Source organism: Scyliorhinus torazame, chromosome 7 (genome assembly GCF_047496885.1).
Source record: "Scyliorhinus torazame isolate Kashiwa2021f chromosome 7, sScyTor2.1, whole genome shotgun sequence".
Taxonomy (NCBI): domain Eukaryota; kingdom Metazoa; phylum Chordata; class Chondrichthyes; order Carcharhiniformes; family Scyliorhinidae; genus Scyliorhinus; species Scyliorhinus torazame.
In genome coordinates this window covers 80,200,864-80,219,986 of record NC_092713.1, presented here as the reverse complement: position 1 = coordinate 80,219,986, position 19,123 = coordinate 80,200,864, and the positions used below count along the sequence as shown (strand labels likewise).

The following is a 19,123-nucleotide window of genomic DNA, read 5'->3' as shown; positions in this document are numbered from 1 at the left end:
ATGGGAACATCATCCCCACATAAACTTTTCACCCCTACAACTCCTTACAATCTCAGCATTGAACAGAAACCGCCCCCCACAAAAAAAGGCGAAAATCCCCCAATCCCTACACCCACTTCAAACATGCTCCCGACCATTACATCGTGCCAGCACCCCGGTTCCCAAGCATTGTCCACTCAGTTCTTCCCCAGTTTATGCTCCTTAATGAAGTCTTCGGCCGCTTCTGGGGTCTCAAAATATTGCTCCCGGCCTCTGAACATCACCCATAATTCCGCTAGGTAGAGCACCCCAAACTTGACCTGCTGCCGGTACAGCACCGCCGTAGCCTTGTTGAAACCTGCCCGCCATTTTGCCAACTTGGCTCTGATGTCCTGATAAATCCGGACGTTATTTCCCTCCCAGTCGCAGCTACGCTTCTCTACGCTCATCACAGCTTCCGAAATCAGATTGGCCTTCCTGAAAGTGAACCCTCTGAAGGCGATGGGCACAGATGGGATCCCTGGTCATGCACTCGGAGCCTGCGCGGACCAGCTGGCAGAGGTATTCACGGACATCTTTAACCTGTCCCTACTCCACTCCGAGGTCCCCACCTGCTTCAAGAAGACCACCATCATACCGGTACCAAAGAAGAACCAGGCAACGTGCCTCAATGACTACCGACCAGTGGCCCTGACTTCAGTCGTAATGAAGTGCTTCGCGAGGTTGATCATGAAGCGCATCACCTCCATACTCCCAGAACGCCTTGATCCACTGCAATTCGCATACCGCTGCAACCGGTCCACATCAGACACCATTTCCCTGGCCCTACACTCATCCCTAGAGCATCTCGAAAACAAGGACTCCTACATTAGACTCCTATTTATTGACTACAGCTCCGCCTTCAACACCATAATCCCAGCCAAGCTCATATCAAAGCTCCAAAACCTAGGACTTGGCTCCCCACTCTGCAACTGGATCCTCGATTTTCTGACCAACAGACCACAATCAGTAAGAATGAACAACAACACCTCCTCCACAATAGTCCTCAACACCGGCGCCCCGCAAGGCTGCATACTTAGCCCCCTACTCTACTCCCTGTACACACACAACTGCGTGGCAAAACTTGGTTCCAACTCCATCTACAAGTTTGCTGACGATACGACCATAGTGGGCCGGATCTCGAATAACGACTAGTCCGAATACAGGAGGGAGATAGAGAATCTAGTGGAGTGGTGTAGTGACAACAATCTCTCCCTCAATGCCAGCAAAACTAAAGAGCTGGTAATTGACTTCAGGAAGCAAAGTACTGTACACACCCCTGTCATCAATGGGGCCGAGGTGGAGATGGTTAGCAGTTTCAAATTCCTAGAGGTGCACATCTCCAAAAATCTGTCCTGGTCCACCCATGTCGACGTTACCACCAAGAAAGCACAACAGCGCCTATACTTCCTCAGGAAACTAAGGAAATTCGGCATGTCCACATTGACTCTTACCAACTTTTACAGATGCACCATAGAAAGCATCCTATCTGGCTGTGTTTGCCTGGAATGGCAACTGCTCGGACCAGGACCGCAAGAAACTTCAGAGAGTCGTGAACACCGCCCAGTCCATCACACAAACCTGCCTCCCATCCATTGACTCCATCTACACCTCCCGCTGCCTGGGGAAAGCGGGCAGCATAATCAAAGATCCCTCCCACCCGGCTTACTCACTCTTCCAACTTCTTCCATCGGGTAGGAGATTCAGAAGTCCGAGAACACGCACGAACAGACTCAAACACAGCTTCTTCCCCACTGTCACCAGACTCCTAAATGACCCTGTTATGGACTGACCTCATTAACACTACACCCCTGTCTGCTTCATCCGATGCCAGTGCTTATGTTGTTACATTGTGTACCTTGTGTTGCCCTATTATGTATTTTCTTTTATTCCCTTTTCTTCTCATGTACTTAATGATCTGTTGAGCTGCTTGCAGAAAAATACTTTTCCCTGTACCTCGGTACACGTGACAATAAACAAATCCAATCCAATCCAATCCCTGGCCCACCGTAGAGTTTTCTCTTAACAAATTTATGGAGTCTTACGATCACCGCCCGCGGCGGCTCCCCAGCTCTAGGCTTTTGCCTCAGAGACCTATGCGCTTGGTCCACTTCAGGTGCCTTATCTAGCACCCCTTCTGCCACCAGTCCCGCCAACATCCTCGAGACGTACCTCGTGACACTCACACATTCCACTCCTTTAGGCAGGCCCACTATTTGCAGGTTCTGCCTTCTCGAGGCATTCTCCTGCTCCTCCCCCTTTGCCCTCAGTGTTTTACAAAGGTCTCCTAGGAGCCCCACCTCTGCCTCCAGAGCCACCACACGATTGCTGTGGTCCGAGATCACTCCTTCAATCTCCCAAATCTGTGCCCCCCTGCACCTCCATACACCTCTCCATCCGCTCCTAAGTACTCTTCAGGGGTGCTCAGCTTCTGCAATGGCCTTTGCATGATCCTCATGTATTTCTTTCCTCTGTTTATGGAATTCCTTCTTGATAGAAGTCATCAGTTCCTGTATCTGGGGCCTGACAGCATGCCCCTCCCCCACCTGCATGCTGGAAGAGACTGTCTGTGAAGCACAAGACTGTTTCAACTTTCCAGCCAAACCTCTCACTGTTTTCTGCTGGGTCCGGTGATCAGAAGACATACCATTCCAGGGGTAAACTACTCCTGTAACATTCACCCACGCCTTTTCATCAAAATTCCACCCGGATCTGGGTAAAAAGAGCCCTTTTCTGTGACTTTGAACAGGAACAGCGCTTTATGTGACCCATCACTCCATGGTCACAAGTGGAAGTCTGCCCGGGGTTTCCTGACTGTGGGAAACCCCGGGCAGATGGTGTAACGAAGCATCCCGCCTGCGTGCTGAAACAGAAATGTGGTGCGGCAGGACGAAGAATCCAGCTCGATACCTTACAGGTATACCTTGCTATTAGTCTGCCCTACTCTGTGGTATCTTGCCCAACTCCTGTGTGACAGTGACATCGGTTAAGTAAACATAGAGGACACCACAGCAAATCACAGTGAAGCGATCAGAAGCTAGAATCTGGCAAGAAATGTTTTGGTCTTTACTGATTGAGGATGAGGTTAATGCTCCTATTACTCTTACTTACTTACTCAACTAACTGTGTACAAAGTCGGGATTCAAATACAACCTTTGCAGTTGTGTATGCCTCCGCTCACTGCCAAGCTGTGCATTTATTCATAGTGTCATCAAAAAATCCTTCATTTAAAAAAATAAAGTACAGCTGAGATTCATGATCTTGGCATATTTCATGAACGTCCCACTAACTGTCAGATGATTTAACTCCTGCAATTACTTACAGTTTTAATTCAGATTTCATCCATAAGGGTGTGATTTAATGAAGTGTTGACCCCAATAAAGTGACAAAGTTGAAGCTTTTGTGAGGAAATGCACAGCTCATTATCAATATCACTTGATTAGATTGTTGTTTTGCTTTATTTGTTAACATCCTTTATTTGGAGTTAAGGTAGTAAAGACTCACAATTTACAAACAAGTATTTTCTTCTCAGACCGAAGCGAATGAAAATGAAAATTCAGACTTCACTGGCTTAAGTGCTACCACGGAGAATATAAAAAATGATTCAGAAATATTCAATTTAGCTTATTCCTCAAATCTGCCAGTACCCCATGTAAGTGCTTCTATGTTTGGATTTTAAACTTCATTTTGAATTACTTTAATAACATGTGTGTTTAGCTGCACTGCTTTTAAAAATATCTTGAGTTTTTTTCATCGAACATATGGTGCAGAAGGAGGCACTTTTTGGTCACTAAGGGCAATTTATCACGGCCAATTCACCTAATCTACACGTCTTTGGACTGTGGGAAGAAACCGGAGCACACTCAGAGGAAACCCACGCAGACACGGTGAGAACGTGCAGACTCTGCACACACACAATGACCTAGCGGGGAATCGAACCTGGGACCCTGGCATTGTGAAGCCACAGTGCTAGCCACTTGTGCTACCGTGCTGCCCTTTCATAAGGGACTTTACCTTACACAAGTGAGTGAATACCACTCAGTAAAAGACGTATGAACTTTATTAACCTATTTGTCGCTCGCCATTTCAACTCCCCATCCTGCTCTCAAATCCATATGTCTGCCCTTGGCCTGATGAAATGTTCCAGTTAAGCCCAATGCAAACTGGAGGAACAGCACCTCATCTTCCAATTAGGCACATTACAGCCTTCTGGGCATAACATTGAGTTCAACACTTTCAGACAGTGAACTCTCTCCTTCACCTTCACCCCATTTTTATTTGTATGAATTTATCTTCATTTCTTCCACCGATCTGTTTTTCCCTCACCATTGTCCTCCCTCCTCCCTTCCCCCCCCTCCCCCGTTCCCTGTGCCTAGTTGCCCTTTGACACACTGCTCACTTTTGTTCTGCCATGAACGCATTCTAATTTGTGCCACTATCAGCACCCATCTTATCCTTAATCATCTTCATTTACATTCCCTTTGTCTTCCTGTCTGCAACATCTTTGTCAATCTCCACCTATCGCTGGCCCTCTATTCAGCCACACTGCTCCGTGCCTCCTCCTCCACCCCACAACAGTATAAATCTGACCCTATTTCCAGTTCTCTCCAGCATTGACAAAGAGTCATCCAGACTAAAACGGTTAGCTCCCTTCTCTTTCCACAGATGTTGTCAGGCCTGCTGAGATCGTCCAGTATTTTCTGTTTCTGTTTTACCTTCTAATCTAGTTAACACAGTTTTAGCCTGTTCCTATTTATAGGCACACAAGTGAATCCCCAGTTAATGTCCCAGTTAATGCACATTGCCTACATACAATTTAACATTATTATTATATAATTAACAACTAACACCCTCTGTTGTGAAAAAAATCAGGACTTTATAGCTAATGACCGAAGTCACAATTCAGCACAGATCAGTCATTAATTATAAGTGTACTCCAGAACACTGATATACTGGCTATTGACAGCTTATTCATAGTTAACGTAGCATTTACTATTTTGAAGCTTTTGTTGATATATAACATGTTGGTTTCATTTTTCCCTATTGAAAAACATTTGTGAAATTCAGCACTTGCAAGAGCAAGTATGGTTCTCCGAATTCTGTGCTTCAATAAATAGAAATTGATAATGCTTACAACAAATAGATTTTTTTCATTGTGCCAATTCATCATTCGGAATGACATGGATTTCTTAACTGCACAAAACTTTTTTTAATATTTAGAACGCAAAGGAGAAAATATAGCACAGAATATAAAAAGTGTTGCAGTATTGCATTTAGAATTCAAATAAATCATATGTTTCCTTAGCAAATTTTATTTTGGCACAAATAGATTTCGATATTCAAAATTATTGTGAAGAGCTCAGTGACTGATTTTCAGTATTAATGCCTACATTAAGAGCTGGATTTTATGTTCCCTCTCATGTCGGTGTGTTTGAATGCAGCATGGGGTCTTTCTACAGCCTATCCCCTCCACGTCCCCCCAAATCCTCCCTCCCGCTACCCTATCTCTCAAATAAGGCCTGCCTTTTCTCAGCCTCCTCGCTGGGATGTGGAGATGCCGGCATTGGACTGGGGTGAGCACAGTAAGAAGTCTTACAACACCAGGTTAAAGTCCAACAGGTTTATTTCAAACACTAGCTTTCGGAGCACAGCTACTTCCTCGCATTCAAAGTATCCTATTGCATCTTTGACTTTGTCTATATAAATGTCTCTGGAACCTACTTCTTCATTCACACGAGGAAGGAGCAGTGCTCCGAATGCTAGTGATTCAAAACAAACCTGTTGGACTTTAACCGGGTGTTGTAAGACTTCTTACTGTCCTCGCTGGGGCCAGCCAACCAGGGCTCCTATTTCCAACCGAGTTAACTTCAATCCAGCCGCCATAATCTCCTCTCGTGTGGGGACTTGCAGGAGACCAAGCAGTGACCACCACTTCAAACTGGTACTGTTGGAACTACAGAGTTGTCGGCCAATCAGATTTGATAGCTCTCTAATGTGCGACTTCCTCCCAAGGTGGGGGGAGAAATCTCGCTCTGTGCCAATTTATGCCCTGCCGATTGTTGAGTAGCTGTGGGGCAACTAGCCCACATATCTTGTTACATAACAGGTGAACTCCATCTAATGCTATGTTTCTTCTTTGCTTCCAATAGGAATTTGAGGATGCTTCATTTTCCAAAGAAGAACTAGTTGATGAACCAGAGGTGCATTTAGAGTTGTTTGATTTACACCCCAGCAAGGAAAGCAGCAAAGCTGAATTTGTGCTAACAGAGGGGTTCGCAAGAGATCAGTGGAGTCAGAGTAATGAACTGCGGGAAATGTTGGTAGATGATGAGAATGAGCTGGACCAACTGACCTATGAAAATGTTAACAAGCAACATATAAATGATGAATTGGAATATTCTGAGGTGACAACCCCATCAAATATAAAAACACCTAATGATCAGGTACTTAATACTTCACATTTATTGCAAAACAATAATGCAAGAGAGGTAAGAATAACGTTAATGATGCATTCCTGCAATATCACAACTGTTGTGTATTCATAGTGTTTTTAATGTTTCATCACAAGCAGCCTTGTAACTGAACAATAATAATATTATTTTTACATGGGCATTTTAAGAGAACGATTGTGTGACGTCATCGGACAACCATTTGTCCGGGCAAACGTGCAGTCTAACATAGCAGCCTGTCATGTTAGCATCTTCTGAATAGAACTCTACATTTAGGTTGAGCTTCCAAGGCCTGCAGACTTTATCTTGAATCCACCACATTAAAAACTGGCGGACAGTGTTTGTAGACACCCGAAGAAATAATAAATATTTGAAATTAGCGCGACACGAAAGCTGGCAATGGGGCAGCAAAACAATGGTTGCAGCCACGGGAGAAACTGAAAAATCACCTAAATATCCAAAGGAAATAACTGTGGAGAGTAGCCCATTAGGTGCTCTGCCCAAAATGAATTTGGTAGCCGTGAGTAGCAAGTAACTTGCAAAACCAAATGTAGAGCTAAGGGTGCTGCAAAACACAAAGGGAAAAAGGCTGAGCTTGGCCTGTACCTGTTTTGGGGAGAAAGGAAACAAGGTAGTTTAAAAACTCTTGCCACATTGTGCACACACAAGTCCTTCCACAGAGAAAAATGGCAGGAGTTTTTGCACCGTGGAACCGTTTGATGAGAATACAGAATGATGGAGCTCGTATATAGGATTCAACTATTTTGTTCAAGCTAACAAGGTAACAGCAGATATAAAAGTCCAAACATTTCTGAGCATAATGGGGGCGAAGGGGGGAAACATTTAACCTCCTTAGGAGTCTGGTATATCCAGAAAAGTCGAGCATGAAAACATACAAAGAACTATTGGAAATTTTGGAGGGCCACTATTCATCAAAACCTTTAGTTATCACAAAAAGTTTTAAATTTCATATGTGCAACCAAGAAGAAGTGCATCGATTCCACAGTTTGTAGCTACCATCAAAAGACTGGCTGAACACTGCGAATGTGTTAAACGATACTATCTGAGATAGACTAGTCTGTGGTTTAAGGAACAAAGCTATTCTTAAGTGGTTAACCAAAAGTAACCTAGCTTTGGAAGTTGCTGTATCCATGGAATTAGCAGCCTAAGAAGCTTAACAGTTGAGTTCAAACACAAGAATTCATAAGATGTTGGCTCTAATCCAAATACAGACTTGCCATAGGTGTTCAAAAATCTGGCACTCAGTAGCAGATTGTTGGTGCAAAAACATCATGTGCAGAAATTGTGGCAGAAAGGGTTACATTGCATTTGTGTTGGAAAAAGAACCAAGCTTTAGACAAGAGCTGAACAAAACAAATGGCAAGCTGAATCAAAGAAAAAGTGTTCACGTGGTCAAAAAAGGACATGAGAAGGAACTCGACTCACGGCCCGAAGATGAACTGTCATTAAGCGTACTAGCTATTGCTGGTGCAATAAACAGATATTGAGTCGCTCCATTACCGGGCAGCCAACCGGTGAAGATGCAGGTGGTCACTGGGGCAGCCGTCTCACTGGTGCCAGAGACTGTTTTATCAAGAAAAGCTGCGACATATTGTTCTGCAGCCCTCAAAGATAGTGTTAAAAACCTACACAGGAGAAGTGGTTCCGTTGAGGAACAGTATTGATGTAACAGTGCAATTAAATGGACAGACGGCAGATTTGTCCTTGCACATGTTCAAAGAAAATTATCCGGAACTAATGGGAAGAACTTGGCTGGGAAAACAAAGAACAAAGAAATGTACAGCACAGGAACAGGCCCTTCGGCCCTCCAAACCCGTGCCGACCATGCTGCCCGACTAAACTACAATCTTCTACACTTCCTGGGTCCGTATCCCTCTATTCCCATCCTATTCATGTATTTGTCAAGATGCCCCTTAAATGTCACTATCGTCCCTGCTTCCACCACCTCCTCCGGTAGCGAGTTCCAGGCACCCACTACCCTCTGCGTAAAAAACTTGCCTCATACATCTACTCTAAACCTTGCCCCTCTCACCTTAAACCTATGCCCCCTAGTAATTGACCACTCTACCCTGGGGAAAAGCCTCTGACTATCCACTCTGTCTATGCCCCTCAATTTTGTATACCTCTGTCAGGTCGCCCCTCAACCTCCGTCGTTCCAGTGAGAACAAACCGAGTTTATTCAACCGTTCCTCATAGCTAATGCCCTCCATACCAGGCAACATTCTGGTAAATCTCTTCTGCACCCTCTCTAAAGCCTCCACATCCTTCTGGTAGTGTGGCGACCAGAATTGAACACTATACTCCAAGTGTGGCCTAATCAAATTAAATTGGGCCGAGGTCAATTTCATGTCCGATTCTGAATCTGGCCTATCCAAATCTTGAAGAAACAAGCCATTGTCTTCAACGATGAGCTCGGAAGCATGAACGTTGGCACATGGTTAGCACTGCTGCCTCACAGTTCCAGGGACACGGGTTCAATTCCGGCTTTGGGTGAATGTCTGTGTGAAGTTTGCACTTTCTCCCTGTGTCTGCTTGGGTTTCCTCCGGTGCTCCGGTTTCCTCCTACAGTTCAAAGATGTGCAGGTTAGGTAGATTTGCCATGATCAATTGCCCCTTCGTGTCCAAAAGGTTAGATGGGGGTACTGGGTTATGGAGATAGGGTGAAGGCTCAGGCTTAAGTAGGGTGCTCTTTCTAAGGGCTGGTGCAGACCCGATGGGCCGAATGGCCTCCTTCTGCACTGTAACTTCTATGATTCTTCTATGATTCTATGATATCTCAGTAAAGCTGAAGATCAAGGAAGATCAGGCAAGATGTGACGACTTGGAGATGTTAGGAAATTGGATCAAAGATGTTGTGGACAACTTAGGGGTGAGTCAGAGGTATATGCCCACACCTGGCCTGAGTTATCTTGTCTCATTCAGATTTAAACGTATTAATACGTGGGCAGCAATGTGGCGCAGTGGTTAAAACTGCTGCCTCACGACGCTGAGGATCCAGGTCCCGACCACAGGTCATTGTCCGTGTGGAGCTTGCACATTCTCCCCATGTCTGTGTGGGTCTCACACCCACAATACAAAAATATGTGCAGGGTAGTTGAATTGACCACGCTACTGGAAAAAAAGAATTGGATACTCTAATTTATAGAAAAAAAACTCAATTTGTAGTAGACAGGATACCTCTGTTCACGCGGGGTGATTCACGTAAGATCCATCGTCCACCGGGACACTCTTGTCTGGCCAGCCATTATACCACTACAGAGTCTGATGGCTCTTTTATCCGTAAATTATAGGTTAGTTGCATATTCATAGAATGGTCCTGTTCTTTTGTTTAAATGGGAATAGGTAACCAAAAGTTCTGGGAGTCATCGGTTCAAAATCATCAGTTCCTCCAAAAAATACTACTTTTACATCTGTATCCTGCTGAAAAAAAGTTAACTGAATTATTGATGCTATGGGGCTAGGCAGAACTAATTTTGCTTGTGCAAAATGTAAAACATTCTGGAGCATCGTGATTTTTACAAGTTATAATCACATCCTCATAGGTAGGAATTCCATCCATGGCCATTAATAGCTAAAATTAACCCCGGTCCTTGTGCGTGTCTTAAGTTTTATTCTCGCTTTCTCTTTCCCTGCCTGCAGTACCTGTCTCTATATTGCTCCCATATTCGTGCTCACAGGTCATGGTCATGCAATGGGGCTCTGGTTCAGAGTGACTTGCAGCACAGAACAACTGCAAAATCCCTGTGCCAAAGGTATTTGCTTAATTTTTCAGCAATTTAAAGAGAATTCTTTTCATCGAAATAATGAATTTTCCTTATGTAATTTCATTGTTAAGTGCTTTGAGGAGGAGGATGTTGAAGGCATGGTAGAGGAGAGGATGAAAGCCAGGAGAGTGTGATATCACCATGCAGGCAATAATAGGTATGTGTCACACGAGTGACAGAATGCAGAGTTCCTGTCTGGATTTTTCTCAGTTTATTATCAAGAAGACTGTTTTCTCCCTGACAGTGTGGCAGAGAAATGCTGCTTGTTTGAATCTGACCTGCAGCCTAGTTTCACTCTGGATACAACCCTGTTAGTTGCTGTGAAGGGGACAACGGTACTAAATATTTATTCGTTGAATGTTTCCAAATGGCCTCCAGTGACATTAATCACAATCAGTCAACAGGGAATCAGTGCATTACTGATGATGGGTGTTCTTATTCAGCCACTTCTGTCATGGTCCCAGCAAAGCAATGAGAGAAACCAATTAAGTTCTCTACACTAGCTTGATTCCTCTAAGGGCAGGGTGCCATTGATGCCATTTTCGAAGCAATAAAGGTCTTGTTTGCGAATTCAATCAATTTCATGAACCGTGCCTGAATGTAAATGAATCATGAAGCTTCCTGGATAGATTGTGAAGAATGCAAGCCACCTCATTCTCTATGTCAAAGTTGCTACCCAGGATGCAGCCATGCTTGCTTTGTTTTCAGGCAATCCAGGATATATGGAATTTTGATCAGAGCAATGAGTCAGGCAGGATAGATGGTAGCGGTGGTTACTTTAACCATAGATGATGGCTCCATATAGGGGCAAAGGCATTGGAATTCCACAATCTTATTTCTTTTGCCTGGATAGATCAAGGGGGGTCCCTGTCGTACAGTCCACTAAGGTTGTAACAGTTTTAGTGACTTACTGTATCCCTCTTAATTCGGCCATTATAATAATCAGAGCTTTCAACTGCAGAAGGTGAAGTGGAAGAAAATAGAAACCGCCAATTTTCTGATCATGGTGAGGATTCCCAGAAAATAGGTTGAAATTATTCCTTTGGCAAGGATGTGTTGCATCTGCACAAAGACCTTGATTATTCCTTACCTTGCTTTCATAGTATCTCTAATCCTTCTCACTAAGTGGGGCTGCTCACTACAGAGGAGGCACAGGGTGATGCACAGGATTTATCACAGGATGATTTGCACAGCTAGTGAGCAGGGGGAATTGAGAGGAAATGATCTGATAACAATTTTCTTCCTGGAGGGGTGCAAACCGTAGCCATCAGCCACCAAGGCTGAGGATAACTTAATTTAACCTAGGTCTAGGTGAATATAGTTATTCAATTGTGTATTTTAGGTACAGACAATGCAACAAGATCTTGACTGTTCATTTAGACTGTACAGGAAATGGGACATGCAATAGTCCAGTGGTAGAAGAGGGACATTTGGCTGAGCATAGGAGTAGGGGATTTGGTGAGGGTACCCTGTGCTTAATAGCTGTCTCATTCATCTCCTCTTTCAGACTATGTAGTCCTGTGGCGATGAGCTACACTTCCAGTATTATTTCCATGTCTGCAATGGACACTTGTTCTTTAATCTGCCTTGGCCATCCTGCTGGTGCTTTATTATATTTATGACACTGACTTTCCTTTGCTAAGGTCATGTTGATTGCTTGAATCTACTTTTTCTGAGTCTTCTGTTTCTGGATGTTAAAGAGCCTCACTCGTTGCCATTGTCTCTACGATATGACCCTCACGTCAGCTTCGGAAAATCTTGAGGCCTTGGCTAGAGCAAACAAACCCAATGTTGTTACTCCTCCTGCCATTCTACTTCTTACTTGAGCTCTCCAGCTCAATGGCTGATGAATGTGTTCACTTGTCCCATTCTTTTTATTCATCTCTTCTTTCTTGTTCCCTTTTCTCATCTACCTCCCTTTTATGTCTATTCTCCTTTTTGGTATACTCTGTCATTTTGTTTTTGCTTTCTCACTCTCATTTAGTTTTTTCCCTCACTCTCTCACACCTCATACTCTTTTTCTCTCCTTGAAATTGTGTGCTCCTGGCTCTCAAAGCTGCTGTAAGTTGACAGCACTTATCTTCATGCTAATGATGAAGTGATGGTCAGAAATGAGATCCTTACCCTGAATACTAAATTAGACTCCCCTCAGGGAAAGTGTGATCAAGCGCTGCTGGGATCACAAGAACAGGCGGATGTTCTTTGCCTCCCTCAGAACATGTTTTTTGATGGGCCCAGGAAAATCCAGATCGATCCAGTGTTCATGGGCATGTGTGTTAACCTTTGGGCAGCTGCGTACCCTGAAGAGAAATGTGTGCTGTAGGACTGTGGCTTCATTTGATGTCACAGCAGTATATCTAAATAGAAATTGTATTTGAATATCTTCAGGTCTATAAGCCGAAGTTGCCATCTTAAAAGTTCTGTTGGCAACTGGATAAATAACTGACTTAGCTGAATATGCTCCAGATGTGTTGCACAAAATGTCAGTTATTTCCAAAGATGGTAGTAATTGACGTCCCAACAACGTCTCTACTTTCTACGGAAGTTAAAGAAATTTGGCATGTCTGCATTGACACTCTCAAACTTCTACAGATGTGCAATAAGAGAGCATCCTATCTGGCTGCATCACAGCCTGGTATGGCAACTGCTTGGTCGCTAGAAACTGCAGAGTGTGGTGAACTCAACCCAACATATCACACAAGCTTGCCACCCCCACATTGATTCTGTATACATCTCCCGCTGCCTCAGGAAGGCAGACAGCATTATCAGAGTCCCCTCCCACCAGGTATTGCCTTCCAGACCCTTCCATCAGGCAGAAGGCACAGAAGTCTGAAGACCCGCACATCCAGACATAGGAACAGCTTCTTTCCCACAGGTACAAGACTCCTCAACGACTTCCCCTCAGACTGATCTGTTCCCTGTAAGAACACTATTCACAATGCCCTATGCTGCTCTTGCTCATGTATTTGCTTTGTTTGGCCCCTTGTTCCGCACTGTAACCAATCACTTTGTCGATGTACCATTTGTCAATGTTCTCTGTTGATCTTTTTGACTACTATGGATGTACTATGTACGTTCCCTACGTACTTTTCACTGTGCTTTGGTACATGTAACAATAAATCAAATCAAATCAAAAAGTGTTTCAAAAAAATTCCTGTAGCTGAGTATGAATTTTGTTTGAACATAAATCTTATTCATATATTTCATGAATAATATTTAGTTATCTTCATAATTAATGAATCAAATATATTTCACTATTTCAAGAAAATTAATAAAGGATATGCCAAAATCTCCCACATCACCCACAAAGATTGAAGTGGATGCAATGAAATACATTACAACTTTATATATTCTTCATTGATGATCTAAATCTGTGTTGATGTTAGAACTAAATTCAAAGTAATTTGCTGCTGAAGTGTTAATGCATTTTGTCATATTTTTAGGGTGAAGGGAAGTTCGGTGGAGGTTCCTGGACTTCCTTTGCAGAAGAAGACAGTGACCAAAGTCTGGTGCCTGTAGATTATGAAAGAACTGTCACCATCATGAGAAATGGCCTTGATCTAGGTCTGACCATTTAAATATCTTATGTAGTTGTATAAGATTGTCACTATGTCTTCCTTGAATACATCCATAATACAAAATGCTCAAACAGTTTCAGGAATGATGTGGAGATGCCGGCGTTGGACTGGGGTGGTTTCAATACTTATTTCAGTGGTACAGTACTTATTAGTTCAGGAATTGCAATAGCATTTCAGGCACAGCAATTGGATTAGGAACTGGGGATATGTTATGACTGCTATTTTGGCATAAAACAGGCACTCTACATACCAATTTAACATTGTTATAAACATATCAATAAATCAAGACAGGGAAGTAAAGAGGTTGCTTGCTTTCATCTGATTCAGAGTTTTCTTCATTAACCTAATTTTCCCTATGAACTACTGATTGGTACTTGCTCCCCTTAACATAGCTCATGACGTTTTTCAGGATCGCAGCATTGTTACCGCACATAAGGAGACCATTCACACTGTTGCGTCTGCACTAGCTTTACGAATGAGCAGCTCGCCTAGTGCCATTCCCTGCCTTCTCCCCTTAACCCTGCATATTATTCCTTTTCAGATAATCTAAACCCCCCTTGAATGCCTCAGTTGACTCTTCCCCGTCTCATTCTCAGACAGTGCATTCCAGATCCTAACCAATCGCTGCATGGACGTTTTTCCTTGTGCCTTGAAGGCTTCCTTTGTCAATGATCTTAAATTTGTGTACTTTTGTTACAGATTTTCCCTATCTACTCTATCCAGACCCCTCATAATTTTGAATATCTAACAAATTTCCTCTCGGCCTTCTCCTCAAAAGAAAAGAATCCGAACCTCACCGATCTATCCCATATAGCTGAAATTCCTCATCCTTGGACCATTCTCGTGAATATTTTCTATACACTCTCTAATGCCTCTTAAAGTGTGGCATCTAGAACTGGGCAGTTCACTTCAATGGAGGTCGAACCAGTGTTTGTACAATTCTAACATGACCCTCTTGCTTTTGTACTCTGTGTCCCTATTAATAACGCCAAGTATGCTTTATTAACTGCTCTCTCAACCTGTCAATGATTTATGCACATATACACTCATGTCCCTCTGTTCCTGTACCTCCTTTAGAATTGTACCCTTTTTATTTGGGAACTGTGTTCCAATCTGTTCCTCAATCAAGCTTCAATTTATAATTTAGTATTTAATGAACTGACTGGTGCTAACCTTAGAAAAAGATGTTTGCCTGTTTTAAAACATCAACTCCCTGTAGACAGTCTTTCGTAGAGCATGGATCGACAAAGCTGACCTCTGTCCCTCCCCAATTCTGGTGAGTTCAAAGTTTCTACCTTAAATCTGAATCGTTCCATGACCTTTCTATTTGTGCGTGGGTTGCAAGCATTGCTGGCAAGGTCAGCATTTATTGCCTATTTCTAATTGCACTCGAGACGGTAGTGGTGAGCTAACTTCTGGAACTGCTATAGTTTGCGTGGATACACTCATATTGGTGTTATGGAGGAGGTTCCAGGATTTTGACCACTGTCAGTGAAGGAATGGTGGCATATTTCAGGTCGGGATGGTGCATGATTTGGAGAGAAACCTTCAGGTGGTGGTCTTTTCATGTTCCTACTGCCCTTCTGGTCGAGGTTGTGGGTTTTGGAGGTGCTGTAGAAGGCATCATGGTGAGTTGCTGACCGTCCACATTGCTGCCTTGGTGTGTTGGTGGTGGAAGGAATGAATACTTAAGGTAGTGCCAATGAAGCAGGGTGTTTAGACCTGGATGTTCTTGAGCTCTACAGTTTAGTTACAGGCCAGTTGGGAGGACTCCATTGCATTCCAGACTTGAGTTTGTAGATGGTGGACTGCCTTTGGGGAGTCGGGAGGTATGTTGCTCACTGCATAATTCCCAGCCTCTCACAAGCTCTTGTAGCCACTGCATTAATGTGGGTGGTCCAGTTTGGTCAGTGTTCTATGCAATGTAGCTAAGAGGTGAAGGATAGAAATGGAGCCTACTCTTTACATGTTTATATGTCTTACAAGCATATGCCTCTTATACCAACAATCAGTTTCAGTCTGCTCACAAAGGGCTGATTAGCTCAGTTGGCTAGATGGATAGCCTGTGGTTCAGAATGATCCCGATAGTGCGGGTTCAATGTATGTTCCAGTTGCCCAAGTGAAGCCCCTGTTAATGTCCATCATTGAATTAAATGCTCAATTGCTACACAATTAACAGATATGGTGACTCCTATGATATTGATGATGGGGGGGTTTAGTAATGGTCATCCTTTGAATGTCATGGGGAGATGATTAGATTCTCTCTTATTGGAGATGCTGATTATCTGACACTTGCGTAGCGCCAATGCTATCTGCCTAAGCCTCAATGTTGTCCAGTTGTTTCTGCATATGGACAAGGACTACTTCATTATCTGAGGAATTGCAAATGGAACTGAGCACTGAAGTCAGCAGCAAGCATTCCCACACTTATAGAAACATGAAATAGGAGTAGAAGGAGGCCATTCAGCCCTCCGAGCCTGCTCCGCCATTCATTATGATCATGGCTGATCCTCCAACTCAATAGCTTAATCCTGTCCCCCCCCCCCCATCATATCCTTTGATCCCCTTCACCCTAAGTGCTATATCTAACTGCTTTTTGAAAACATGCAATGTTTTGGCCTCAACTACTTCCTTTGGTAACAAAATCCACAGGCTCACCACTTTCAACAGTGATGTCTGTGGCTGAGATAATTGGCTCATCAAGCTTCAAGTCACGACTTAAATGCCTGCAATGTTTGTTTAAATATATGTGAAGTCACGTTGAATTTAAAAAAAAAAAAAAAGTATTTTAAAACATTCTGAATTTTTTTCCTTGATAAACACAACCAATCTCCCTTTGTGCTTGGTATGGGTCCAGCCAGTGAAGAGTTTTCCTATGATTTCCATTGACGACTTCCGTGATGGCCATGTGCTGATGGGTTGCACACAGGGTGGCTCCTGCTTGAAGGCTTTGGTTTGGCCTTTTCTGCCTGATTAATGGGCTCTTTGGTTGGAAATTGTGTGAAATAAGTGGTGGGCAATTGAATTCTCCTCCCAAGGAATGTCGATGGGTTAATTCACCCGGCAGAAGTCAAACAACGTGATGGCTCTAGAGGTGGGAGGTCTGGGTGATTCAGTTGCTGAGGCATGGTGGAGGCAGGGATTACATCGTCGTCCACTCCATTGCCAATGGAGCAGTTGATGGGGTTGATTAAGGGGGAGCTTTGACAGTATTGGCTCGAGATACAAGAGGACTGGTCGAAGGCAATTGAGGGAGTGGTAGCCCCTCTTCATGGAGTCAAGGAGTGGGAGGAGAAGCGGCTGGAGTTGCAAGGTGTGACAATCCAAGAGGTGGAAAGGGCAGTCATGGACCTCCGTGATCGAATTGCGGAGTTGGAGACAGGTGGCGATGTTGGAAGCGGCCTGCTGAAAGTAAAGGTGGACGATCAGGAGAATCAGTCCAGGCGGCAGAATTTACGCATTGTAGGCATACTGGAGGAGGTGGAGGGAGCGAGCGCCAAGGCCTATGTCTTGAAGATGTTGGCGAAACTGGTGAATGAGGGGCTCTGTGCGAAGACTGGAGGTGGACTGGGCACATCGATCACTAAGACAGAGGCTGAGAACAGGGGAGTCACTGAGGGCGATGATAGTAAGAATGCACTTATTCCTGGAGAAGGAGAGAAATTTGAGGTGGGCGAGGATGACGAGAGATTGCAGTTGGGAGGGCCAAGCGGCGGGTGGGCTTGAATCGGTCCGAAGCAGTACTTTTTTAAAAATAAGGTCCAGTTCAGGTGCTATACCCTGAGAGACTGCAGTTGGGAGGGCCAGCAAGTCTGAATATACCAAGGGCAGTGGGGTCGATGTGGCCAAGCGGCGGGTGGGCTTTAATCGGGCCAAAGCGGTACTTTTTCTAAATAAGGTCTGGTTCGGTGTGCTATACCTGGCCAATAAGTGTTTGTGACTTCTGTGGGGAGGGAAAATTATTTTACGGTGCCTGAAGAGGCACATGGTTTTATTAAGGAGCATGGTTTGGAGAGGGTTGATGATGGGATTACTCTTGATATTTTGGTTTCTGAGATGTTTGTATAATGTTTACCAACGTTCTGTTTTGTTTTCACATGTTGCCTTGTTGGTATTTGGGAGGCATTGTGGGGAGAATGGCAGTTTGGGCGATATGGACAGGGGTCATTTATTTTGGTCTTCAAGTGGGAGTTGCCATGCTAGCATGTATACTGGTGAACGGATGCAATGTGGGGGTGCAGCGGGGGTGGAGGTGTTGTGGTGTAGTTGGGTGGGGAGGATATGGGGTGGTGGGAGAGGAGGGTGCTGGTGATGCAGTAGCTGCAGGCTGTTTATTGGGCGAAGACAGGGCAGAGCGAGGGTGCGGCCATTTTGGGTGGACTTGGACAGGAAAGGAAAATGGGGGGCAGAGATAGTTTTGTAATGGATTATGATGACGGGTTCAAATAGGGGTGAGGATAGTGACTTAGAAAGTGCGGCGGTTGAATGGGCCAGTCAAGTGATCTAGGGTGTTTATGCTTTTGAAAGTTTGAAGGCAGAGGTAGTGTTTCTTCAGGAGATACACCTGGAAGTGAAAGATCAGGTGAGGTTGAGAAAGGGTGGGTGCGACAGACACTTCATTCGGGACTCAATTCCAAGTCCAGAGGGGTTGCAATCTTATTCAGTGACAGGGTGACATTTGTGGAGACCAGGGAGGTGCGGGACCCGGAGGGAGGGAGGGGGGAAGGGGGAGGGGGGGGTGGGGGGTTTGTGATGGTCAGTGGAGTTTTGGAGGGAACGCCGGCAGTGCTAGTAAACGTTTATAACCGGGATGATGTGGAGTTGGTTAAGCGGACGGTGGTAGGCATCCCGGACCTGGACTCTCATAAATTAATAATGGGCGATGTCAACTACATGTTAGATCCCCGGTCGGAACGCCGAGCCCAAGGACATTGGTTCGGCCGGGAATGGCTAAGGAACTGGGGGTGTTTATGGGCCCGATTTGGCCAGGGGGGGGTTTAGGCACCCGGGAGAGAGGGAGTTCTACTTCTCCCATGTGCATCGGGTGTACTCCTGTACAGATTTTTCGTGGTGGGAAATTCGATTCCCCCGGGATAGTGGGGGTGAGTATGGGGCAATTGTGGTTTTGGACCACGTGCCACGTTTTATGGATGTGAGGCTTGGTGTGGGTTAGTGACAGAGACCTTGGTGTAAGAAGGACTTGGCGCTACTGGCGGACAGAAGGTTTTGTGGAACGGTGACTTCGGTAATGAAGGATTTTATAGAGTTTAATTGTTTTGGGAGGCTTTGAAGG

At 44.4% G+C, this 19,123-nt stretch overlaps 1 protein-coding gene across 8 annotated transcripts in view; it reads left to right on the top strand.

Moving 5' to 3' along the window:
- Window positions 1–19,123, top strand: part of patj (PATJ crumbs cell polarity complex component) — a 565,709-nt gene that overhangs the window by 147,695 nt on the left and 398,891 nt on the right. For 7 of the 8 annotated variants that reach the window (XM_072510952.1, XM_072510955.1, XM_072510954.1 and 4 more), the window contains 3 exons: window positions 3,551–3,670; window positions 6,168–6,506; window positions 13,696–13,816. In XM_072510952.1, coding sequence (XP_072367053.1) covers window positions 3,551–3,670; window positions 6,168–6,506; window positions 13,696–13,816 — 580 coding nt within the window. The remainder of the gene's footprint in view (window positions 1–3,550; window positions 3,671–6,167; window positions 6,507–13,695; window positions 13,817–19,123) is intronic. The other variant, XM_072510950.1, reaches the window with a different exon arrangement.